The sequence below is a fragment of the Ambystoma mexicanum genome, chromosome 7p (assembly GCF_040938575.1).
Source record: "Ambystoma mexicanum isolate Mex_15411 chromosome 7p, UKY_AmexF1_1, whole genome shotgun sequence".
Classification (NCBI taxonomy): Eukaryota; Metazoa; Chordata; class Amphibia; order Caudata; family Ambystomatidae; genus Ambystoma; species Ambystoma mexicanum.
This window is the reverse complement of record NC_090939.1, coordinates 808209027-808236668: the sequence shown is the minus strand read 5'-3', so window position 1 is coordinate 808236668 and position 27642 is coordinate 808209027. Positions and strand designations below refer to the sequence as shown.

Sequence of the window (27642 nt, the reverse complement as noted above, 5' to 3'; positions counted from 1 at the left end):
GACTAGAGGACGAGTACAAGGGTGTACCATTAGGTAAAATAATTACACGATAAATTAAAACTATTGATTTACATGCCTAAAACAAGTCAGTGGCAGAATAGCTAAGTAAGATTACCCGATAGGTGCTTGAAGTGGCTGATGACTGCAATAACGGATGGAGAATCTTCCGCCTTCATATTGAGTGGATACATAAATGGGGAAATTATTGTTAGCTAATGCTACACACTACCGCAAGGCCGAGAGCTAAATCCGTAAACTTGACTCACCAGTGGAGGGATGTGGACGAATAGAGTGGGAATAGCGGTTGGGAGCAATTTTCGCCTCGCTCGCGGTGTGTTCTTCTTTATTAGCAATGATGTGGAGTACATGTCTGAGCTAAAGTGCCTGCTGCAGATGCGGTATCGATCACCCCTCTTGTCCGCAAAGACTTCTAGGACTCTACTTTCAAGCTCAGACGGTGGATATCCGCAATATCGGACCCATTCTCTTATCTGATCTATTGTCTTAGGGAAAACATGCATTATAGTACCTTCAGATTTATTATGGGTCTTCGAAGGGCAACCGCCAATGGAACAGGCAGGCATTGTGGAAAGTTCTGAAAAGTAAAGATCAACAATTCTCTATGAATACCAATGTGTTAAAAAATTAAATGACACATAAAAGGTTCAATGCAAGGTTCGTTTTGGTTCTTGGAACTATACACGTTATTCACATGCGGATAAGTATTTGAATAACTTTAAAAAAATAGAAAAATAATTTCACTAAACTCAGAACATGTGACTAGTTCCTTGCATGTACTGTCTTGAACGAAAAGAAATTGGACGCAAAATGATTATGGTACATGGCCTTACCTTGACGAACAAACAGTTAGATGCAGGGATCAGAGTAGTTTCTTGTCGTAGAACAGGGAGCAGTTCACAGGTTGCAAACTGACGAGTTTCCTCGAAGTGGTCACGGAAGTTCACAGAGACGAAGAGCAGATAACCAGCACCTTCACGGGTTGACTAGCAAAGCGCAAAGAAGTTCTCATTAGAAATATGAAGTGGGTTATAAAGAATTCGAAACAGGGGTGTGTTTGTGAATGAATGACGTGTATATGTCGTGGCATTATGCGGTTTGCAGGGGGGCGTCCAGCGTGAGGGGGGATGCTTGGCAGGAGACACGGGGTCTGGAGGTAGACATGGGAACAACAACCCATGCTCTATAGACCACTTTGAAGTGTACATGGTCTTTGGCACCTCTTGGCCTTTATCGCTCCCTGACAGCTCCACTTGCCAGCGCAAGTACCCCGGTGCGAACTGCCTTTGATAGGGCGGGGGGTGGATTGGGGCGGTGGTCGTGCAGACAAGACACAGGAAGACTCCTGAATGGAGACACACTTATGTGGATTGCAGGGGGGCGTCCAGCGTGAGGGGGGATGCTTGGCAGGAGACACGGGGTCTGGAGGTAGACATGGGAACAACAACCCGTCCTCTATAGACCACTTTGAAGTGTACATGGTCTTTGGCACCTCTTGGCCTTTATCGCTCCCTGACAGCTCCACTTGCCAGCCCAAGTACCCCGGTGCGAACTGCCTTTCATAGGGCGGGGGGTGGATTGGGGCGGTGGTCGTGCAGACAAGACTCGTTTGCCGCAGGGCCTCACCAAGGAGAGGCCATCTAACTGCATGTAAGAGGCAGGCTGCAGGATCTAGTACATGGAAGGCAGGGGGGTGAGTTTATAAATACCTCACCCTCCCAGGAGAATATATGGGTGCAGTTCACCCTGGAGACCCTGGATGCCTAGGCAGTTAGTCAGCAGCAGGCTGGCCTGTGGTGGCAAGGCGGCACGGGCCAGAGGGGGTCATCTCTGTACCCGGTGCCCAAAAGGATGATTTATTATGATCAACCATATTGATTATTTACCTATAACCATGTTTTGTATCAATAAAATCCAACGGCCTTTTATTGCCAACGCTTGAACAAAGTGGTGTGGTAAGTATTTTTGGGGGAGGAGGCAAGGCCGGGAGGCTTGATGCCAACCCGCAAAATAACATATGTATGTATGCTGCATATGGGTTCAACGGTTATGTGGATTGAAGGTGGGCGGCCAGCGTGAGGGAGGATGCTGGCCGGAGACATGTGGTGTGACAAGACAAGGCACAGGAAGACTATTCAATGGAGACACACTAGATTCATTTAAAAAATCAAAACAACCATTGTTAAAATATATGTTGGGTTTTATTTTAGATCTTAATTTCAATTGAACATAAATAATAAACATTACACATTGTAAAGTTCCGGTTGCAGCACATCCAGGGAAAATCTGCGGTATTGTCCACTGTCGCTGGGGAAATGTTGTCTAATGGCAAGTACCGCACAGGCAGGTATTACTCTCCGAACGCGGTGTCCGAGCCTCCCGTGAAGCCACCAAGTGAAGCAACGATAGGCCACCAGCCTGTACCACCTGTGAAAAAGAAAGATGCAAACTGTATTAAAATGACAAAACTTTCTTATCACTGTCGATTCAGGTAAAAAATGTCATTCTGCTTTGAAAAAAATTCTATCTAGAAAATGCACAATATGGAACCAATTTACATGCATTCGAATGATATGTAGATGTAATTTTATATGTGGGAGATGACCATGAAATAGTAGTGGCATTACTGACATCAAAACCAGAGTATACTTACTCGTTACTCGGATTACGCGGACGAACAGTGCCGCGAAGTTCGTGCATAAGCACCATCATCATCCTCAACACGGTCCGTAAGAGGCAGGCTTCCCTGAACTCTGGCAGCTCGGTGATGCATTGCGGGCTTGGCTCGCCTTCCGAAATGTAGGCCAAGCACCCGGAATTTTCACGGCAGCAGCAGTTCTCCTCCTCAGTTGGCATTAGCTCGCACCGATTGCACGTGCACCAGGTGGAGACGCCGTCCATGCGACATGGTCCAGGCTCTTCATCCGTTGACTGGTCCTCCCAACTGCCGTCCGAATCCCCATCGTTTTCGCATGCTTGCCTTTCCAGTAGTTCCTCCTCGGTGTACTCGGGCTCGTACATATACGGCATTATTGTAGCCATTGTGTGGTAAAGAAAGTAAAATAATTTACAGAGATGGTACAGGTGTTCACAAGGCCTAGAAGCGGCGAAGGTAGCTGACCAGAGCACAGAAACGAGTCACAGAATACTCAAAGTAACACAGAGAGAGGAATGGAATCGAAAATCTGCTGCTGTGTGTTGTGAAACGGTGTGTTTATACTTATTGAGGAAAGAGGCGTCCTGCCATTTCCATGGCGACACTTCATTAGCTGAGGCGCAGCGATTGTTGACACGAAACGTGCTTTGGCGTTGCGAAATGGGCGGTACGCGTCTGCTGATGTCAGGCTCATGGGCGGGGGATTTGATTTAGTGCCGCAAAAGCAGGTGAGCCAGGGCGATGGGGGGAAATGATAGGATTATCAGAAAATGGCGGCTGATTTCGAGTGCGTTAATGGACGAAAAGTCGGGTAAGGTCCATAGGAAAGTTTTCTACGATCTACCGATTTATGCTTAAAAACACATGGCCGAACCGTAGGGACAATAAAAAAAAAGTCCCGGAACTATCCTTTAATTTCACCCTAAGCCCCCCCCAGGGTTCTTCACTCTTCATCTCAGTTTCTTCTCTCAGTCCCTCACCCTTCGACTTCCATCCCTTCAACTACTTGCCACTAAAATGTGAAATTCCCTTTGTCTCAACATTCGATCTTTTCTAATCTTTCCCTTTTAAATAAATGCCTTAAACTACATTGTTTTCATTCTGCCTTTCCTGTTCATTTGTTTCCCTGATTTGTGGCTGTTTCGTGTATTTCCGACTTCTTCGTGCATTAATTATCATGTTCATATATTTTTGTACTGGTCTATCTTGTACAGCACTTTGGATAAAGACGCTATATGAATACCATAACTAAAAGAAACAAAAATAATCATTTTGATTCATCAACTCATCGTGGTAGGATGTGTCACTGCACTCTTATTCCATATGCTCCTGTTGAATGTCTCTATAGCAATGCATCACAGGGATTTGTGGTAGGACTTTGTCGTCCTTTTTTGTTCTTGCATCAGTAGGGAATTGATCTACAGGTTTTTCAGTTTTTTTCCCCGGCCCTAGTCCTGACTACTCTATGAGAAAAGGACCCTGCAAGATGGTTTCAGATTGCTGTGCACATTTTAAAACTGGAATTACAGGCATTAGGGGCTAAATCGCCAATAATTTGCTATTCATACACGGTCCATTCAGGCTTCCTTGAGATCCAGTTGTTTTTGTACCCTACTGATCTTGCTTTTTTAACATAATTTTAGCATCCCACATCCATTTTAAGCTATATCCCCAGTATACATATTTGGCAAAATTTCCTAGTTTTCCCTGTTACCCCAAACTATATTATGCATATAATAAACCCTATGATACAATAACCATTCCTCCGTGTAAGCATATAACGTGTGCTTGTAAACCCTACTGATGTACAGCGTTTCATGGCTTCCCAAAACTAGGTACATACTCAAAATATTATAAAAACTATTAATATAAAAATAAATAAATACATTGAAGAAATGTTCATTCTGTGACTGTAGTCCACATGTGATCTTTGTCGTAAGCTCCTTTGTGCCATGTACATTTTATATTCCTCACCTTTTTTTAGTGCAGCATCTTTCCAAGTTGGCCATTTATGAAAGCTTTCATGGTATTCACTGGCCGTTCCTTCCCTATGGAACGTCTGTGATACATATAAAATTGCACCATTACAGCTATCTATGACTTTTACTTTATTTTACAAAATGGTTAATTGCAAGTTTTTTGGTAAATGGCCACTCCACTGTTTTGCTTTCTGTCGCATATCCAAGCTGGGTCCACAAAGAGTCTGAACATATTTCTGAGGTTAACAATTGATATTTATTCAACGCACAAAGGATCACACCTGTAACTCTCCAGAAGGGATCCAAAAAGATTGGACTAACAAGCAAATTAGAAACCTCCTTGTCCAATTTTGGTAATGTGGACGCAACAGCAGGCTCATCTCCGAATGGTTGTGGATCGTTGGTTAGTTGCAACACAGCGAAAATCAATTGTTACCCAATGACAAAAGGTCAAAACAACAAGAGAACATGGTAACCCTCCCTTACCACCATAGTTCAAAGGCCTAGCGATATGGTGTGTACTCTGGTTGAAAACAATCCAATGCACATCGGTTAGAGATGTCTTAAAATGTAGATTTAATGAAAAAGACAATTCAAATATGAAAAACTGCAAACACAAGAGTGAAACATCTTCCTAAATAACAATGTAGATGTCCCACAGACATGAAAATAAAACCTTATCCTGCTGTGAGTTAGCACAAAGGTCACAACTTTGTGTATCACCATTACTGCAAAAAAAGGTTTGACAACCCAGCTCAACATACATGAGCTCACCACCTAAAGAGTACAGCCCACGTGGTATCTTGCCAGTATGTCCTCAAGGCCAGTTTGCCTAACCTGAGTTGATAAATCCTTGGTTAATGAATACCCTGCACTCTATTTATTATAGTTCGGGTGTCCTGTCCATCATCTTAATACTCTAATGTTATTCAGGAAAGATACCAGATGGGGCACTACAGCAAGACCTAATCTATTGCATTTCTGGCTCACATAAATCATGAGTCAGACAAAGGTCAATGATGAAAGGGACTGTCCAGTCAAGGTGGTATTAAATATCTACTTTGCAGACTTCTGTGACAGAGTTCAAGGCGGGAGTCGCTGCAGTATCAGGCGGCACAACGGTTCAGAGAGCGAAGCAAGATGAACAGCTGCAGGCTGGTCTACACAGCGGCCCCGGGTGAGCAATCATCTCAGTGCTGATCAGCGGTTCTGAAGCACTGGACGAGATGTCTTTGATGTCTTTAAGTGACATCGGCTTGAGAACGGTCAGCATTGCCGTCGGTTGTGGAGCGAGGATCTCGACTGGCTCAAAAATGTCCTTTGAGGCTGACGTCGGCAGAGGCTTGTCACGGCACTTCTCCCAGTTCTTCAAGGGGCTTGCGTTGTCCTTTAAGGTGGACGGCCCACAGCTGTGGCATGCTTGGCAGACAGCTGCCTTGCCCTTGGTTGTAGGTTCAGAGACCTCCTGGCACTTCAGATCCAGGAAGCTTGCTGCAGAGCCGAGCAGGGCATGCTGTGTGCTGACTAGTTGCTGGTTCTGGAGCAGCTGGAGGGTTCTCTAAATTATGTATCTTCCTCTGTTCCCTGGGAAATGTTTAGGGGATGGATCTTGCTTCCCTCTTTGGATACACTGGCAGATGATTTAAGGCAGACTGTACACTGATCTCAAAACGACTGTATAGGGATCACTGTCTTCCTACTACATGGATATAGTCATACAATCTACACAAGGAAGCTGTGAATATAGTGTCTCTACTAAATACGGGCCAAAAGGATTACACAATTGTCTACCAAGTTCTTATAATATTTTTTCAATAATACACATTTTATTCATAGTAAAGCACAATCATAAAATGATCACATGACATAAAACATAATAAAAAACAACACAAGTAAATCAACACATATGAATATTGTTATTACAGTACAACATTCTATCCGTGTGAGACTTCATACTAGATTCTTTTTCCTTTTGGTACATTAGTTGTGCTCTTCCTCTTAACCTTGTAAAGGCCTGTGGATCTTGCTTCCCTCTTTGGATACACTGGCCTTCCTTCACTGGCAGATGATGTATGGCCGACTGTACCTTCATCCAGGGTACAAGGGTGGGTTCTTCTTTCTGCTTCTGGGCCACAGTGATTGGTGTAGGCTAAGCCTACCTTAATGAACCAATCTTGGGGTCCCTACCAACAAAATCCTGTATGCGTGATGTCATAAACAGAGTGCTTTGCAACAGGACAGGTAAGGGGGTGAAAACAGAAACAAGGTCCCCAGAACTAAAATGGCAGAATCCTTCTTTCAGCAAAAAGAGCTCTCCCTTGTGATACTAAGTTCCACCCATCTTCTTGTCTGTTGTTGATCAAAGAGTCTCTCTGGTTAATGGATCTCTCTATGGGTCCTGATTAAAGAGGCAGGTCTCCCTTGAAGCTGTGGCAAGACCAGACTCTCTGGATTCTGCAAGCCACATTCTTGTAACTTATGAATGGGGTCCTCCTAGTGAGGTGGCCTACTGTGAACAACGGTACCAGACATGACAGCTATCTGTCGTTGATACTGAGGGTGGGAGTTGGCTTCAGGTTGACACCATTTCATATGAAAGGTTGTTGGGTTCCCTGTCTCCTTTTTTAACCTCAGCAGCCAGGCCTCATGTGGGCCAGTTTGAAGTACCCTCTATTGGTATGGTAATGAATGCCACCAGCTGAAGGGCCTAACAGAGCAGGGTGGATCCTTGGAGCCTTTGTTAGTTAATCAGGTTGGTCATCGCAGGGGGAAGCCTGATCCTCCCCCTTCGCATAGATGACATAGTGCACTCCTGGCTGCCACATTCTAACTAAATATGACAGGGCGGACTGTGCCTGTAGGCTGTATCCACCCAGAGTACACAGGTCTATGCTTTTGGTGTGGTGTGAGCATAGGAAAATATGTGTGGATTAGCCAGACACATTTTCCTAAGGTTGGTGTACCATCATTCCATTTAATTAAACATTGCAAAAATCCCAGGCAAGCAAACGCCCACCATGCGGATGTTCAAATTCCCCACAGAGGTATTTCCCTGTCACTCATAGTCACAAGTGTTCCCTCTCCACACATCTTCCATCTTGCTCGAGTCATGGATGGCATACACACAGTTGCTCCTTTCATTTACAGAATACATTGCTGGGTATCCACTATGAGTTGTAGGTAATACCAGAATGCTTCTCCAATGTTGAAACAAAGACAACTAGGTTTGCCTTACCCATGAGCTTGTGGGCTCTGTCAAATCTCTCTCTCACATGGTCCTGACCTCGACATTCAGCACTTTTCTACTTCTGCTCTAGTCCTGCTCCTCCTAAACACCATGCCAAGTGTTTGTTCTTCTTCCAACCACCAACCTGACCCTTCCTGATCAGGGGTCTCACCTCTACCCATGCCTTGGTTATAGTGTGGCCCCTTGTACCTCCCTGGTCTGACTACCTAGGACCTTGCTTGTGTCCTGCATTTTGGCCAGATGTTTTGCTTCTCCTCCCCCTGATGTCTTGAATAATCTAGTGCTGAATTTTCCCAATTACCTCTTCCTGAGCTCTCCAAACAAGCTCCCCCCGACTAATCTCTGTCTCATCTTTAACATCCTCCAAACCCCTTCTTCTCACTCAAATATCCTCCATATGTCTGCCGCCAGCTCTTATGCTAAACAAACACAATGGGCCTCATTATAAGGTTGCCAGTCTGGAAACAACGGTACCAGTAAGCTTGCCGGTACTGTTGTTTCCGGACCGGCAAACTATGAGTTCTGCGAGCGGGTGCCTTTTCGCCTGCCAAGTCTGACCTGGCAGGCCGAACGTCACCTGCTCACAGACCTTGACGGATGCACCGGCACCATTCATGAATCGTGCCGGTGCATCCGTCCTCCCCATTCCCATTTTCCCATTGAGTCGAATGGGACTCAAATGCAAATGGGAAGTAATATTTTCCGCCGCCCGGCAATGAGGAATTAGCGGTAAGTCCGCTTTGCCAGGCGCCAGAAAAAATATTACTCTGGAGGCAGCCGTGCCGGTATTTACCGGCACGGCTACTGCCGGACTCATAATGAGGAACAATGTATTTCTGAGATTTTGGGCTTATATATTCCTGAGACCCCTACTCTTTGGCTGCTCCTATTGAAATGTTTTGCACCTGTGAATGTGAGTGAGTGGCTGTGATTGACTACTGAATTGATGCAGTTGACTTTGCTTTGATAGTATGAGCTTGGATCAAGCTTATATAAGGTTAATCAGCATACTTGGTTTTGATGTGTACTTGTTGTGTGGGCATTGCCTCCCTGGGCTGCCCTGAGCATTCCCATTCATCCCTAGTGACCTGGAGCCCATGACTGTGCTCCAGGGAAGAACTAACTGATGCTGAGTAATGAGAAATCCTGCTCGTCTGCAGTGCTGTTTCCCTGTAAGAGCACTCACTGCAGGGAGAAGAGTGCATCATTTGTTTATACAGTGGGCACTATGTTTCATCAGAATGCGCACTATGACTCAGGTGACTGGGCACAGTCGCTGAATGAAGCCTGTAAGTAAAAGACATGTGTCTTGGATATATCTGTGGGCTTGCAGAACAACTGCTGTTAGCAAATGTAATATGCTTCAGATGTCTGAGGGGCCAGGTGGGACGAGTACCTTAAGAAAATGGCATGTGTTTCTGTTTCCTGAGTGGTTTTTCTCTACCAGCACCCCAGGCATTGAACTTTTATCGTAGATGATAACTGATAATTTCATGGGCCAGATTACAGAAACGTTGCACCGGTGCAAGTGAAAAGTTGCACAATATTAGCACTAGGGCAAACTTTGCCCTATTTCTAAAAACACTGGGATATATAAGAAAACTATTTCACCTTGACAAGTGCAATTTCGCATTGTATAAACACCAGCTTAAAAGCTGCTATAGTGCAAACAAAAAAATGTTCTATGTGTTTTTTTAGCAGGGCAATGTTTGTCCCAGTGCTTATACAATTCTGTATTAGTTCTACTTTGCTCTTTTGCAATAATGCTGTGAACATTTATAATTTTTGTACTGGTCTTTACCATGCCAAACTGCACTTGTCATGGTGCAATAGCTGTCCCACTGTTTTTGAAAATAGGGTAAATGTTGCCCTATTGCTAATACCATGCAGCTTTGCACTCAAGGGTTCATATCGAAGCCTGGGACTCTGCAGCATTTAACAAAAGTGCCAAACTCTTTCAAATCCTACTTCAGTCTCTACCTCTCCTGTTCCCTCCCATGCCCCCTGCGCGGCTCTGGCTTCTCATTTCACCACTAAAACTCAGGACATCCTGTCTTTGCTTTCCTCCTCCTCTACCTCTCTCAGGCCCCCTTTGGCCGAGCTCTCCCCCCTCATCCTTTTTCCCCCTTCTCTCTGACATCACCTGACAAATGTTTCTAGAAAGGTCTGATTTATGAAGTTGTCGTCCAAACGGATGATCCCTGCTCTTCGAGAACCATCAAAGACCACATTGCCATCCTGGCTCCAGCCTTGGCCGATTTCTGCAATCACCCTTTCGCCACTGGATCCTTCCCCTCTCTCCTCAAGCACTCCCTTGTGACCCAAAGCCTTCTGCCGATCCTACCTGTCCTACAAACTATCTCCCGATTTCTATCACTCCTTTCCTGGATAAACTCCTGGCCATCTCCCAGCTTACCCTCCACACTGAATCTGTTGGTTGTCTCCATGACCATCAGTCTGGATTCAAAACAGCCAGAGGCATGGAAACTGCTCCCCTGAACGCCCATGAAGATCTGCTCTCTAATCTTGATGCGAGCTCTCCCTCTCTCCTCATCCTCCTTGACCTTTTCTCTGCTTTTGACACAGTAAATCAGGCAACTCTGATCAACCAACTCTGTGTGAACTTTGGCCCTGGCCTGCCTGACCTCCTTCGTCCTGGACCGACCCTCCCAGTTCCAACTTGGCTCCTTTCTCTCCACTACCTCTCTCTCCACATGTGGTATCCCACAGGGCTCTATCCTCTCACCCTGGCTCTTTAATGTCTATATGGCTCCTTTTGCCCACCTGATCTCCACCTTCTCTTCTAACTTTAATTGTTACGTGGATGACACTCAGCTCTCTTTCAGGCTCCCCTCACCATTCTCTCGTCGTGCGCTAATTTAGGACTGTCTATCCGCAATTCAGGATTGACGTGCCTCCAATGATCTTTGCCTAAAACGGTGATCCTTCTCAGTGGTACCCCAGCTCCCCCTTTCCCACTTTCACACTGGCTGCCCTCCTTAGGCCCCCTACCCTCACCTTCCTGTAAGACAAATAGCCTGTCATCTTTTCTCTGAATGTACAGGAACTTTAAATCTGAGACTGAAAAGATTTCAAAGATTCTTACATGATATGCAAATCTTAGATACACCTATGTTTTGGCAAAGACTTGTTTCAGGAAGTCAAATTTTTCTCACGGCTGAGGTAGTTTTACTTTTAAAAGAGTCATAATGATTTGTCCTCTTCTTTTCCTTCGATTTTAAAATTAATTATGTTGTTTTAAGATTCTATGATTTAGTTTTTTCTTTTCTTCTTTTACTTTTTTTTATTTATTACCACATGAGTTGTTCTTTTTGTTTTTGCTCTCTTTGACAATGTTGTGTTAAAAGTCATGATTTTTATTTTTATGACTAAATCACAATAATTCTTTTTTTTTTAAGACAAAAAAAAACTTGGGTTCATCTTCGACTCCACTCTCACCTTCTCTCCTCACATGACAGACCTTTCCAAAAAAGACCCACTTCCAGCTGCACCTCCTCAGAGGTATTCTACCTTTTCTCACTTTCACACAGAAGCTCACTGTCTCCAGAGCCCTGGTATTCTCTAGGCTGGACTACTGCAACAGCCTCATTCTCAATTTGCTTACCTCTACTCTTCGCCCCCTGCAACTAATCCAGGACAGGACTGCAAGACTTAACCTTGGCCTCAAGCCCAGGGACCATATCTGTCCAGCCTGCAATGGCTCCCAGTGGCTGCAATGATCAAGTTCAAGACCCTCTGAATCATCCAAAAGGCTTTCTGGATCTGGGGCCCACACTGCATCCAACTCTCTCTTCCAAAATACCTTCCGCATAGAGCCCTTCGCTCAGCTACCTCCAACGCTCTGAGGGTCAGACACTTCTCCAGGCAGAGAGTGAGGGTAGAACTCTCTCCTCTGCAGGTGCCTCCCTCTGGAATGGCCTCCCTGACCCTTTCAGATTTGAGCCGGACTACCTGACGTTCCAGAAGCAGCTCAAAACCCTCCTTTTCTCATCTGCCTTCTCTCTCTTTCTTCCTTGCTAACTTACGTGCCTGCTGTGCTGACTGGTTGCATGGTACCCTCAGAGTCTCACTGGGTACCAGGCTCTTCCACAACCAGTCTTCCTTGCACTGCCTCCAGGCCTACCGCACACTCAGGGTCTGTAACTGTAACCCCAATAGCCCCCCTGCCTCCTTGCTCTTACCCAGAGTCACGCTGCCCTGGCTGCACTTACTCAGAGCTATGCAGCCCTGATCGAATGTCCCCCTATCCTTTCCCTTGTACTTTCCCCCTCTCCCTTCCCCCTGCACTTCTCGTTGTTGAACTTGCACAGTCCGAATGACAAAAGGCCTTGTAGGATTGTTTGTCTTGTCTTCCCTCTCTCTTCGCTCCCTTATCTTGTGGCGCCTAGAAACACTTGTGTACATGCACGCTATAAATGCTACGTCATATCATAGCATTGGTGCAAATTTTCTGTAATCTGGCCCCAGGTCTCTCTTTTTTTAAAGGCACATACTTCACTAATCCCTGTAATCCTGTGAGTAGAACCTATAATGATTTTGGTGAATTGGGAGAGCATGACTTTATTAATCCTCTTTCGTTTCAGCTCCAGAGTTACAAGAGATATTTCCCTTAAAGTGAGAGTGTCCTTAACCAGCCCCAAGTGACAATCCCATGCCTTTGGGAGGGGACAACGTGTGGGTGACCTAGGATTGTATGCACGCCACCCTTGGGTCCATCTCCACTATCTCAGGGAGATACCTAGCCCATATTACTGGCACCTTTGGCCACTTTCAACAGCAAATGGTATTACCCAAATTGACCTTTTACAATTGACCTTTTGCACTATTGAGCTAATTATAGTGGTCCTAATTGACCTTCTGCACAATTAACTTTTATATTATTTTAGTTATTTATATATGTTTTGGGTTGGTTTTGGATTATAAATAATATAAGGGGATTGGGTGGGGGGTTGCAGGGTTTTTTGGATCGGGTGGGAGGTTGCAGAGGGTTTCCCCCCCGCATATATATCCTAATTGACCTTCTAAATTAGGTCAATTCTCCTGAGGTCAATTCTCCCGAGGTCAATTGTGAAAAGGTCAATTAGTATACAACCCAGCTAATAGCATATCAAGTATGATCCTTTCTATGCCTTCCTATACGCTATTCCCTGCAGATTCTAACAGCACCTGAGAATAAGGGTTTATCTCAATGGCCTGCTATGCTACACTCCATTTTGACACCTTCCCATGGTCTAGTTTTCAATTACGGTGGCTCTTCCAAATGATAGTTTGTGGAGTGTGTTTTGTGTGCACAAATAAGGGGAGTCCTGGGAGTGTCTCTCTACCGGCCCATATCCCGGGTTAGAGTCTCAACCAGACTCTTTAGCACACCATCCTTTCACAGAAGAGAAATGGCCACTACATATCAGTTTTTGTCCTGCCCAAGGGCAGTCCAGCACCAAAATGCCAGGCAATTCTCTTCTGAACAAGAGTATCAACAGCAACCCCAGACACATGTTTCGGCCTGGTTGGGCCTCCCCAGTGAGGTTGAGCTGTGCCTCTGTAAGAACAGTGTGCAAGGATTCCACGTCTGGATTACCCTGGTAATTTAGGGTGAAAACCCAGGCACAAACAAGGGGAGTCCTGGGAGTGTGTCTTTCCCTGCCTATATCCCGGGTTAGAGTCTCAACCAGAGTCTTTAGCTCACCATCCTTTCACAGAAGAGAAATGGCCAATAGATATCAGTCTTTGTCCTGCACAAGGGCAGCCCAGCACTGAAATGCCAGGCAATTCTCTTCTGAACATGAGTACCAACAGCAACCCAAGACACATGTTTTGGCCTGGTTGGGCCTCATCAATGAAGTGGAGCTGTGCCTCTTTAAAACAGTGAGCAAGGGTTCCATGTCTGGATTACCATAGTAACTTAGGGGGAACACCCAAAGCTACTTAATATACACAAACAAGGGGAGTCCTGGCAATGTCTCTCTACCGGCCTATATCCCGGGTTAGAGTCTCAACCAGAGTCACCATCCTTTCACAGAAGAGAAATGTCCACTACGTATCAGTCTTGGTCCTGCCCAAGGGCAGTCCAGCACCGAAATGCAAGTGCTTTTTATGTGGCCAGGGATTTCTTCAGTACCGTCAGATGCATATGTTATGCTGTTTCTGTTTCTGTTGCACCAGCTGATGGCTTTGAGAGAATCAAGTTTTATTATCACTAATGCAATCATAGACCTTTCTTTCAGTTTTTTTTTATGCACCAAAATATTGCAGTCTCACATGACAAAGTATGTTTTAAAGCCAAAGCTCAGCCCTCTTTATGTCCACTAAATCACCTTTTTTCCTGTGTAAATCATGGGTGTTTTTGCCTCACTTGCTTCCCAACAACATTCATTCAGCATGCAAGCCCCCAGGGCGATGCTCTCACTGTTGTCTTGACAATTTTTCCTCACCTTCAGTACTTGAGTTCCTCTCTATAGAGGAGGAAACAAATGTTTTCTTCGACAGACACTTTTCTGAGATGGGCCACCTTTCACCTGCCTGCCGATGGTCTGTTTTTTGGGTTTTCGGGATTTAAGAAAAAACACAATCAGTCCTCGTAATTATGGGCCATGGCATCCTTTCATCTCAGTTCTTACTGTTGTCCATCGACTGGCAATTGTCTATATGATGCTTCTGTGGTCCGTCTCTGGATCCTGATCAGAATCCGTCCTGCTGTCTCCCTCCACCCTGTTCTTGCTATTTCTCCTTACTAGGAGCCAAGCATACCAACCATAAGACTCTCCTCTGAGCTGTACCATCTGGTCTGCCCCACATGTGCATGAGGGTTGCAGCTTATTATTCTTCCTCTGTGCTTCCTGGTGCTGCTGAGCTGCCATTTTGCTGATTGTTGCAGTCTTCAGGTCAGGCGATATACTTTGCAGTCACTGTTCAGTGACCCTTACTAATCTCTAACCCTGCCTGCTTTGATTCGACCACTTTACTTGGCCCCTCTGCAAACTCTCCATACTCTTTGCATTCACAGGCTCAGGTTTACCATTTGGGTGCTTGCCTCTTCTCTGGTTCAGATGTTTTCCTTCACAATCGCTGCTGGTTTTCTAGAACAACTTGCGTTGCTTTTGGGCCTGGGGCATTGTTCTGGCTTGCTCCATTGCACTTAAAAAGAGGTCAGGGTGCCCCTCTGCAAAAAAGAACACAGCATGATGACCTGTTCTGTGGGAATGTACCCACTCAGAGTCTGCAGCCACATGTTTTTGCTCACTGTACCTCCCACAAAGCAGGAATACTCATTTGAATACCAGTCTTTGTCCCGCCCACTTGAGCAGTCCAGCACCAAAATGCTATGGCAATCCTCCTTTGCACAAGAGTACCAACAGCAACCACAAACACGTGTTTCGGCCTATTCGGGCCTCAACTGTGAGGTGGGGGTACCTCTGTGAGTACATTGAGCAAGGGGTCCACGTCCGGATAACCCTAGGTAACTTATGGTGATCAACCCCAATTTCCTTTTACATTCAAAAAGAGGTTGGGGAGCCTGTCCGCAAGAAAGAACACAGCATGATAACCTGTTCTGTGGGAATGTACCCACTCAGAGTTCAAAGCCACAGGTTTTGGCTCACTGTACCTTTCACAAAGGAGGAATATCCATTTGCATATCAGTCTTTGCCCCACGCACTTGAGCAGTCTAGCACCGAAATGTGTTGCAGCCTCAAACTTGGCGAAAAGCTATGTTCTTTATTGTGTTGACAAATAAGTGCACCCTAACTAAAAGGTTGTTATTATTATTTGAATTATTATTATTGCAAGTGTTATTATTATTAGGTATTTATAGAGCACCGACCTAGCTTCGGGAAGCAATGGAGCACTTTACAAGTCATAGGGGGCAGTGCATGGGGAGGGAAGCAGATAGCAAAGATGGAATAAACGGAAGCTGGGAGCTATCAACGATCGAGCGGGAGGGCGGGCAATTTGGCAGCAAATGAGCTCCAAGCACCAGAGGGGAAACGGGTAGGAGCAGACTGGCCAGTCTCAAGTTAGGTGGGGAGTGAAAGGGAGTGTGGAACAAGGGGTTAAGGTAAAGGGATGATATACAAATGTACATAAAAAGAAAGGAATATACAACATTTGACAACATTAAACAGAATTACAGCCCAATAAAATACATTAAAAAAGAAAAGTGAAACAAATTAGAAAAAGCTAAGAGTAAACGGGTGAGTTTTCGGTGCTTCTACAGAAAGTAAAGCACAGGGCAGCAGACATTTTGCACAGCCGCTATGCAACTGCGGAAAAGGCTTATGCTAAGAAAAGGAAGTGTCAGAATTTTGAGATGATTACTCTCAGTCAGAATGGCAGCACTACTAGTAAGTCTATGCCCTCCTGAAAAGTGTAGCTCGGCTGCCAAGCAGGCAGCTTGACCTAACAACACGGCTCTGATCTTTTGAAAAAGGTGTGCATTTTAATCATCAGGAAATGAAGAAAAATTAAAGAGGTGGTCATCTGCCCACATTTACGTACACAGTGATCAAGAAAGAAGTGGCGCCTTTGAAGGTGTCAGGGAGGAGTAAGGAAGGGTCCTCATTATGGCAGTTCTGTCAAGTAGTGGTATTAAAAGTACTTGAACGGTAGTAGAGAAAACGAATGGAACAAAAGGTTTTATATGTTTAAGACTACCAGAGAAGTGACGTTTGAAGTGAAAATTAGAACCAATAGAAAACCAGGGCTGGGACAATACCAAGAAAAGAAGGATATGATAACCAATTGTAAATAGGAGAAGGAAGGAAGGAGACATCAAACGAAACTCACTTTTCATGAGGTGATGTTTAAGAGAGTACAGACATTCAGTCCTAGATGACAGCAGCAGGCCAGGCCACAGAGTCCTGCCGCAGCGAACACTTCAAAACAGAGTTTTGTGCCATAAGCATACGCGTGCAATCAGAGGCCAAACTTTGCAACTAGCTCTCCCTGCGACCACATGTAAATATTAAAACGCATGAGATACAGGATTGATTTGAGGCACAACATACTGCATTGTATCGGGAGGATAGCTCAGGGGCAAGGTGCTCGCCTTGGAAGCAAGACTACATGGAGCAACACAGGTTCGATTCCTGGGTCCGCACTTAGAAACCTCTGGGTATTAAGCGCATTATAAATAACCTATCGTATCAATGGAAGGGGGTATTACATGGCACATCTTATTTATGATCTGTTGTAAAGAAGGAGAACCAAGCCAAGACAGCCCCGGCCAAATCCATGCAGACTGAGAAGACGGTAACAAAATACCATGTGGCTACCCGTGCCAAAAGCCATTGACATGTCGAAGAGTACAAGTAGCTAGCATCCACCCAGTCCTTCTCCACCCTCCCTTCTTCACCCCCCCAAACCGAATCCCCCGGTATCCAGAATGCACATGGTTTCATCCATAATCTGAAAGGCAAATATCTCTTTGTTGATGCACCGTGCCCACAAAGAGGAAGTTGGATTCTAATTAGAATAGTCCAGGTGACAAGATATGATTTTGTTTGAGAGGCATTACTAGGCGCCCTTTCAGAAGGCAGGGCTGTAGGAATCTTAAAGGAAAAGGAGAACATTCTGGAATACTTTGGTGGCAAATACATGCTTGATCAGCGTCTCAGCAAGCGTGTCATCCTTAAAAAAGTTATGTATGTAGAGTTTTTCATTTACTGTGTTAGCCAAGTTTGATATAAAAAGCGCTGATCTGAATTAAGTTCACACCATAAAAAGTCTTTCAGGAAAATCTATATGATCACTTTGTCAGGTGAGTTTTTATTTGAAGATTTTGAATGCACAAACCAGTATAGACGTTGCATTTTGAATTTTTTAGCTTTTACAATGTCAGACTGTGTCTATGATTTGTAGAGCGGCTCAACAATCACATTGAAGCTTGCTTTATATTCAGACTAAAGAGCTCCGGTGAAAAGCCACATAAAAGACAGACAGCCTCATTACGAGTTAGGCAGTAAGTGGTAAAATTGGCAATACCTAAGTTACCAGCAATTTTACCACCATGTCAAATTATGAGGTTCAGTTTTGAGTAGAGGATTGGCCTCCAGCAAGACCCTGGAGGTAAATCTTCCCACTCAGCACTTACAAATCGGCAGAATTGGTGGAATTGAATTTCACAAAAAAAGGCACCATTGGGTCCAATGGACTCAAAACAAATGGGGAATTTCACTGCCACTACCACTTGTAATAAGGCGGAAATTCCACCTGACCAAGTGGCGGTAACAGTAATTACTCAGGGCAACTTTTGGGCAGTTGTACTGCTGAATTTCCTCCTAACTCGTAATGAGGTCCAGAATATATGAATTCTACACGTTTTTGACTGCATCATGGAAGCTTTCTAAAGCATTGTTAGGCAAGCTTGTGTGCAGTATCCTTGGGAAGACTGCAACAACCTTGACCTCCTGGAAATAGGAACCCAACCTTTGGTATAATTCTGTACTACTCAGGTTGGTAGTGTGGCTGAGCAGCCAGGTTTATCTACAGAGGGGTCAATGTGAGCAGTAATGTTGTATCACAGAGTTTCACAGTGACAGTTATTCAAATAAACACTTACACTCGAGGTTTCTTGATTAAACAATTATTAATGTATTTAACAGTCAGTTATATTCCTTCTTCAGAAGGGAGCAAAATATGTAACAATTATCATATGCTTCAAAATACACTCTGTTTCTCTAAATCAGATGATACCCATTGGGGATGGCACATAGACACTTCCTACACCCTCAGGTGACTTAAATAGCTAGGACACTGTGGACATTGATTTATCACTGGTACATTTAGAGCAATACTGAGTTGGGATGCAAAAGATAAAAATAGAGGAATGAAGCAAAGGTTAACAAATCATTCATAAACAGGAAAGTACTTTTTAAGCTTTCCAATGCAAAGTATATTACCCTTTCCTTTTGGGAAAGTCAAAAGCACAAAGTCAGAGGTAGAAGATTCTATCAGGAAGCCAGGACAGTCAAAGTTAGTTGAACTAAGTCTAGGGTAGCTGAAGATCTTCTTTGCAGGTAAGTAAAAGTCTTGCAAAATGTTTTTAGAAAGGTTTGTTGAAATTAGATTCACTGTAAGGGCCACAAGCTGGGAGGCTTGTGAGGGGTAAATCTGCAAGCAACTCTGCAAAAGCAACCGAGACAAGACTCAACTGAGAACCAGTAAGGCTACACAACAAGTGGTAAATCCTCTTAGGTTTACAGTACCTTTGGTTAGAAGAAATGGTTGCAGCTGGCTTCTGTTCCTGTCTGGCTCTACAGATCCAGCTGTGCCTGGGCCTCAGTCATGGGGAGGGAGGATTTCTGTGGACTCCTGCAACATAATGCGAAGCTCAGCTGCAGCAAAGGTCAAACTTCAATTCAGCGGCACTTCGCTGTTTCAGCTCCTCGTGTCTACAGCAGATAGCAAAACTGCGGTTCTCTGATACAACTTCAGACTTTCTTCACATCTGGGGTCCCACGCTCTTTTAAGGTGGCTCAGGCTTGGCCAGTCCTGCCTCAGGGAAGTCCGGATGATCTTCCTGGAGCTCGGGTCTGACTTAAAAGCCATGCACTCAATCAGGTGTTCCTCTCCCTGGCACTTTGGTTCCAGCAGCAGCAGTGGAAGTACAGCCAGCTCTGAGAGGATGTCCAGACAAGTTCACTTTGGGGTTGATTGGTCCCACCCACTCAAGGGGCGAAGTCGTCCTTGCAAGGATTCTTTAGTCGAGGCAAATTCAGAGCTTCAGCACAGCAGCAGGGCTTCACCGGGCAAACCAACAGTCCAGGAGTTGCAGGAAGCATCTCTTCCAAGTTCTTATTCAGATTCCTTCGTCCAGTGGTCGACTCTGTCTTCCAAGTCAAAAAGACTTGGCTTTTATGCAGGTTTCTCCCATTCATTCCAGCCTAGCTGCCAATCACACTGCAGGGTGGCTGTCCTTGCTGAACAGCCAGCCAGCCAATCACCTTTGGGTGCATTCCTGTAACCAAGGGGATTAAGCACAGGGAGTTTCGGGCACCTCCCTCACTTCCTGCTCCTGCCAGACATACTGGAGCCAGAGGTGGGATTCCCTCGTGAATCTCGCCAAAGACATAATGGACAAAGGGACCAAACCTGGTTTGATGCACAGGCTAAATCTCAAGAAGGAATTTTTCAATGAGAAATGGTGAAAAAACAAGACTGGGCCCATTTTGACAAAATGGGCACCCATGGGTGCCTTACTGCAGCTGTGAATGCAGCCTGTGGTATAAACATACAAAGGTAGTAAAAAATAAACCACTGCCACCAGCCATTAATTGTGGAAAGGGTAACATAAACATGTTACATGAGAAACTAGAGAAAGGGGATACTAAGTGAGCCCTCCAGCACCCTATTGTGAGATAGTGTGTGCTGGTCTAGAAAGTTACAACATGTAAGTAAAGTAAATGTCACTTCACTGCTCTTGGAAACAGTAGTTTCACCAAGAGAAGGTATTTAAACTTTTGGGAACTCTGAGAGATTTCCCTGTGTGAGTGCACTGAAGGTGCTGTGTGTCACAATGCAAAGATGATATAAACAAGTATTTGTACCCTTACTAACAATATTTCAAGCAAAACAAGATAATGAGGGGGACAGGTACAGAGTTTTAGGTCCGTCCACAAGTTTAAAGTATAGTCTCATAAATTAGAGATCCAAGGAATGAATCTGGAGGAAATAACCATTCACTGTATCTGTATATTAAATGTCAGAAAAACAAATATTTACTTTCTTGAAGATGTAATATTATATAATATATGGTAAACATGTGTGACATAATAAATATCTGAACAAACAAATGAAGAATAGCAACTTGCTGTGACATCAATAAAGAAAATAAAGCTTTTTTCAATAAAAAACTTTACATTGTGTGCAGGGTTACATATAGGCGTCAATTATTGCTCCATTGACACAAGTGATGTGCATATTGGTGTGCAAGAAACGATTATTACTTCATCGACACATATGCTAAAATACAGAAGTTCTTTGTATCAGATGAGAGAAGAACAGAAATGCCTGTGAACTCACACTGTAGATTTGGCAATTCTGACTATGGTTCAGGCCAGGAGTTCGCTAAATCTCCTGCAACCAGTATGTCAAATGGGTTTCAAAGGCTGTAAAGATGATACCTTCGGAGTTTGTCAGACTCCGAAGTCAAAAGAAACACAGAGTCGAAATCACAGAAAAATACATGAGAAAGTGTGAAAAAGGTCTCACTCTCTCCAGGTTAGAAATTAAAAGTCCTTAAGTTCAGCAAAAGCTGGGGGTCACTAAGGTAGAAGGGAATTAGCACATTTCTGAGAATTCTCCCTAACTTTCATGCTTACAGGCATATGCGGGTAGAGAGGGGAACACAATTAATGCAAATCGAGGTACTGTTGAGCTGCCCTATCGGAGGTTAGGGCGTAGATAGGGTAATAGTAATCGTCAGGTTCATGCTTGTGAAAGGTTTGTAGGACTGGGTCAGCGTCAGTCACCTGTCTCACCATATAGTCTACTACATGATAGGCTCACCTATGATGGGTATGTAGGTTAGGGGCCGGGCCAGTTACACGTTGGTTACACATTTAAAAGTCCAGTTTGGTTATGTTTTGGCAGATTCAGACCCATGTCCCCTAATATCTGCAGGAGACAGTGGAGCAGGGGCCGGGCCAGTTTCATGTTAAGCTGTTGCTTCTGAAAGGCCTGTAGGGCAAGAATATCGTTAGTTATTTGTCAGAGAGTGCCCCTAAAATGCTGGTTTTTGAATCAGTCACCTACCAGGACACAGCTTTCAAAAAGCTTCTTTGGACAGGACATAGTCAGTAACATGCCAGCAACATCTGTGGATCGCTGGCCACACAGGCTTTTCGGAAGTTGCATCCTTGCAGATGATCTGCCCTGCTCTAGATCCATTAGCCCTTTATAGGTGCCTTCCGAACATGGATTGTCACCTGCCTGCAAGTATGTAGCAAAATGATCCTAAAATGGCCCGGCTGTAACATCACTGCCAAAGCAGGCAAGAAAACCGGTATTAGATCAAAGGACCTTTTTCTAAAAAAAACAAACCAAAAAAAGATCGATTTAGAAAGACCGCTCTGTGACCGTACAGAGCAGTCTTTCTAAATCGTACTGTCATGCCCCTGCCACACGGAGGGCACGCAGGGGCTGACAGGCTCTGTGTGTCCCAGTGGATTTGTCTCAGGAATGAGAGGTGACTTCTTATATGTACGTGTGTGCGTGGATGTGTCTGTGTGCGTATGTGTGGGGAGGATGCGTGTGTTGAGGCAGAAAAGGGGTGGTGGGTGAATAAATGGAGGATTCAGGGATTAAGCCCCCATGATTAACAAGAAAAACAGCAGGAGAGGGTGGGTGTAGGGAAAGAGTGGGGCAGTATGTACTATTTATGTATTTTAAAACCAACACAAAAATGGCCCAAAAAAACCGATATTTTTTGGGTTCTGTCTTTAAAAAGCGGAAATATGACATAGAAACAGCAAGCCACCGCTTAGTGTAGCATTGGACTAGTGGTAATCAAAATGAGTCCCTGCCAGACCTGCAACAGCATGTGCAAACGCATAGCTCCTCGCACCTGATACACAACCACTAAGTATGCATGAGCAGCAATAAAGTAAGAAGAAATGTACATTACTTTAACTAGAGCAAATCCAGCACAAGGTCTACTTCTGTGCAGGATGTGCAGGAAAGATGTTCTGCCTTTTAATACATTTCTGGAGTCACATTCTTTAACTATGACTCCACGTATTGCGGGTTTGTCACCTTCAGGAGGATCATCTCACTTATGGTAGGACTGTGATAAGGGTAAGGACAGGAGTTCATTAGTGCTGTGACCTTCCTCTACTTAGGCTATAATCATTGTGACAACAGAAGCACAGAACGAAGAGGCCTTGGTCAGAACACTCTGGCGGTCGTTTTGATCCCTGCATGGGTTGCTATTTACTGGTAGAGACTAAGTCAAGCATCTCTACCATGAAGACCTTTCAGTGTGGGCAGAGATGCTCATGGTTGTGTCACATGGAGCAGGGGAGAGGATATTAAAGAGCTATACCAGTTCCCCCATGGGCTTCTGGTGACAACTGCGTTTATCTCATCCTGTATTTCATTTTTATGTGGGCAGAGATGTTTATTAACCGCTCAAATAGTATCTGGCTTTTGCACCCGTAAAAGCCAGGTGGACACCAAGTGGAATCATGTAAATGTCATATGTCATGCACAGCAGACAGCTCAGGCAGCATTTACGATTCAATTTGTGAAGAGGTGTAATTATAATATGGAAACCCAGGTTCAGCCAGAATTCTATTTTATATTTACATCCATTCCCAAAAAATACAGAATTGCACATGGGTGAATATCAACTACAGCGGAATATTCCACGGAGGGGTTCAGAATCACGTCTGAAAGACAGCGAGAGCTACTATTGTGCTATCTATGATGTGGCTCTCCTGAGGTGCAATATTTTCCCCTGGTTGATAGTCACCTATGTGCAATTTTAAGTTGCATGAGGTAAATCTCAGAGGAAAAGTAGGTTCCTTTCCTCTAAAGGGCCATCATTTCCTGTTTTAGCAGGGCCTGTGTGCGGGCAGAAGCAGGCAGTCTATGACCTCCCATAATGCCTCGGATAGAGCCCCGTGAATAGGGATCTGCCGAGCGTTTGTACCGGGGAGATCAGCGGCAGTTTGTGTGTAGGTGAGTAACCGCAATGAATTATGACTTTCCTGTTTCACTGCAGTGACATCACAGCAGGGAATTGTGCATTTGTGCGTGTGGAATAATTGAAGAACAGGCTCAATGGAACCCATATCCAATGAATCATTACTGCATGGAGTGGACTGCTTACAGGAAAGGCTGCACGCAAGCAGTGCAATATTTGGGCTCAATGAAAATGTGCCAGGAAGAAAGCACAAAAGGTTGAAACATTATTCTCAATGTCATAAGGTTGCTTTACCCTTACCACAATCACATGTCTTTTTTAACCTTTATCCCTTCAGCTACCGACATCCGGACATATCTCTGCACAAGCTTTTTTATTCTTGTCAACATGGTCATCCTGATACTTGTCGTGTGCAAGTTCTTTAGAGTGGATGCTGTTCTCCTGTACAGGGATGTGTTCCAACCAATAAGATCAACTGACGGTGAGTAACAACTTGCTTCTGAGGACTTAGGACATGCACGTCCAAGTCCTTAGCTTTCTCCCTGGAATGCAAAAGATGTGACATTTGCGTCCTGAGGGCCATTCATGAATTAACTCCGGCCACTTTCTAGACTCAAAATGTAACTGCGTTGTTATCAGATGATTGTTTTGCATCTAGACTTCTTTTCAGACACTGTTCATGTTTTAAAACTAGACAACTTTCAGGCTCTGCTATGTTTTGAAACTAGACAACCTTTCAGGCACTGATCATGTTTTGCATCTAGACAACTTTTCAGGCACTGTTCGTTTTTTAACCAAGAGCCCTACTCAGGCACCACCCACCCTTAAATTCAGCTTCCTCAGGATCCTTTGTCACTTACACCGGCATTGAGTATCACATCTGACCTGAACTCATAGCATTGTTCCTTCAACCACAGCTTCATCTACTCCCCTTCCTACCCTTCAGACTACACCCTTTCCCTCATGGCTAACACTGCCCAGATTAGATCTGCCCAATGGCATTACAGAAGCCTAGCGAATGCCTTTCCCTGCCACACAATCCACCTCTCCGCTGTCCCTAGACCCCTCTTTTCCCCTCAAACACGCACTCCCATCTCCCCTTCCACCACATCCTACTCAATGATCTTCCTCCCTTCTACACTCACCCTCCTCCTATCCCTCCCAATCCCCTCCACCCACCATGCATAACTCACACATCCAAGAATAGAGCTGCATGCTGGTGTTTTACAATCAAAAACATCAGCTCCATCTGCCACCCTCCAATCTCTCTTCTCACCACCCCTGCCCTCTCCACCCCTATTACACCTACACACTAAACCCCGCACCTGCCACCCTCTGCTGCCCCCCTCTCTTCCCCTTCATCCGATCAACTGCGTCCCATCTTCCCCAACTCACACTTCCCTTCCCTTAATGCAGCGTGGGCCGCCCTGGCCAACTTACCTCTTTAAACAGTTCCCCCACACTCACTCACACACCTATGTCCCCGTGACAAACCTCCAAAATGCACTGATCCCATCCACCAGACGACTTTGCACCCTCCTTCCTCTCCTCAGCGCTGTCCTAGATCCCACAGTGCACCCCAGACCCTTTATTCCACCCAGCAATCTCCTCCTACTCCCAACCCTGTCCAAGGTATTTTCAACCCCTCCAGAACTCGGAAATCCTACCAGCATCCAAAACATCCTTCACCCCTTAGAAACCCTTCTTGTGCCCTCCTATTCTTCTCCTCTTTCTCTCTCCTTCCCCATCAGCTTCCCTTCACCCACTGTCCCCCAGCCCTACTTTAGCACATCTCTCTACCATCACCATGATAGACCTCCTTTCCCATCAGCCCACTCTGCCACAACCTACACCAATGCTTCTGTAGAAATCTCACAGGCTGTCCTGCATACTCATCAATGCTAGACCTGTCTACAAAAACAAAATACAACACATTTGACTTTAGCTCTAATGAAAACCCAGACATCCTCTTCATCACAGGGACGACTACGAACCCATTGTACACAAGGCTTTCCTGCCCGGCTACTCCCTGATCATGCACAATAGATCCAGCAGAGCTGAAGGGGTAGCCATCTTCCACAAACTTCACCTTTCAGTCCTACTCATTGAGAAACTATCCTGCAACACCGAATGTGCATCATTCCCAGTAAAGATACAACTCCCCCCCTCCTTCACCCACAGTTTCCTACTCCTGCAAAGGCCTCCCCGGTACAATAGGAACTTTGCAGACTCCCTCAGTGACTCCCTATCAGTCATCCTAATGCGACATCCATACCTCACCATATTAGGAGACTTCAACATCTGGTTTGATGCTCCCTCCAACCGTATAACCCATTCTCACACTGGCAACACGGAAGCCCTTAACTTTATCCAAATGATATCTCTCCCCACTCACATAGCAAGACACACCATTAACTCTTTATTCAGCTCAACTGAACTAATCTCAATCCTGCCTCAATGCCCTCTGATCTGGACCGATGACTCCACTATCTTCTTCTCCCTCCTGACCCCTTCCCCCAGCTCCCCACCTCTCCAGCTACTCCCCTTCGGCCCCTCACTCCCCTGTCCCACTCTGGAATAAAGTCATTGTAAATCGTGATCTGGCAAATTCCAATTTATACTCACCCCTGGCACTCTCACTCCATGAAGGACATCTCTCCATTGACTTGTTCAATCAGTATCTGTCTAGCACCCTCATCCCACTCACACCAATGAGATCCACCGCTCAGAAACCAAGCCCCAATTCCAGGTTGTACACATCCTTCCTCAAATCCCTCAATACCCTCAAGCACCACATGAAGAGGACTTGGAGGATCAACCCCACACTTCAAAACAAAATCTCATATGCAAGACTAACAAGGACATACTGGACTGAAATTAGAAAAGCCAAAAAAACTTCTATGGAAACCGAATCTCCAACTCCCATAACCTTAGCAGGAAACTCCACATGATTATAACATAATTCAATAAGCCAAACTCCCCCCCTCCAATCATTCCCAATCACTCTGCGATGCACTGTCTGACCACTTTCACAACATCGCTATTGATAGACACTGTTCCATCATCTTGAAACTAGCCATGTCCATCCCCCAATCTTCTCTGCCTCTTCCAAGCCCCACCCCTCCTCAGACCGCTTGGCCAGTCCTCTCCTCTTTCAGTGCTATTTCCCACCCAGAATGTGTGAAACTAGCACAAAGCCACACCTACAGCTCCCCCGGAGATCCCGTTCCTCCATCACTCCTTAAGAACATCGTAACTGCCACCTGTGCAAGCAGCGTTGCAAAGTCAAAAATCAACCATTCTCTTCTGGTTTGTTCCTGGAGGCCTTCAAAGCCTCCTGCATAAAGCCCCCTCTCTCTACTTATCTCTAACACCTACTTCCCCACAACTAACAGCACTTATGAAACACCAGTTTCATTGCCAAACCCTTTGTCCGCATAGCTTACAAGCTGCTCTGCCTCTTCACAAAATATAACTGTCTTCTTGACCCCACCCAATATGGATTAAGACCGCTTCAAGGAACAGAATCCTCTCTAGTGTCCATTTGGGGTGACTTAAAAAGAACAGCAGACTCGTAAGGCTGTGCTGTACTCATCCTTCCTGACCTATCTGCTGCCTTTGACACCATTGACCATGCCATACACACAGACTCCCTAGGCATCAGAAACTCCATTCAAAGATGGATCAACTCCTTCCTTTCCAACCACTCGCAAATCATGCTCATTCCCCCTTTTTCCTCTCCCTCCCGCCCTGTCACCAAAGGGGTTCTACAGGGATCCTCTGTGTACCGTCTCTTCTTCAATCTCTACCTTAGTCCCATCTGCTCCTATAACTTTACCTGCCATTCTACGCAGATGACACCCAGACCATTTTTAAGATCCCCAAATCTATGGCCTACACCCGCCCGATCTCGCCTCCTGTCTCGCTGAAATTGACCTCTGGATGACAACCAACCACCTACTCCTCAACCCTGGCACAACGGAAATCCTAATGTGTGGTAAAACATCTCTCGTCCCCCCAACCAACCCCCTGGCCACACTCCCTAAGAGACCCAACTGCAGCATTCACCTCTGTAAAGAAT

At 45.1% G+C, this 27642-nt stretch overlaps 1 protein-coding gene across 5 annotated transcripts in view; it reads left to right on the top strand.

The window, feature by feature from the left end:
• Positions 1-27642, top strand: part of LOC138526331 (interleukin-1 receptor-like 1) — a 524029-nt gene that overhangs the window by 393406 nt on the left and 102981 nt on the right. For all 5 annotated transcript variants that reach the window (XM_069636939.1, XM_069636936.1, XM_069636938.1 and 2 more), the window contains one exon: positions 23899-24042. In XM_069636939.1, the coding sequence (XP_069493040.1) occupies positions 23899-24042 (144 nt within the window). The remainder of the gene's footprint in view (positions 1-23898; positions 24043-27642) is intronic.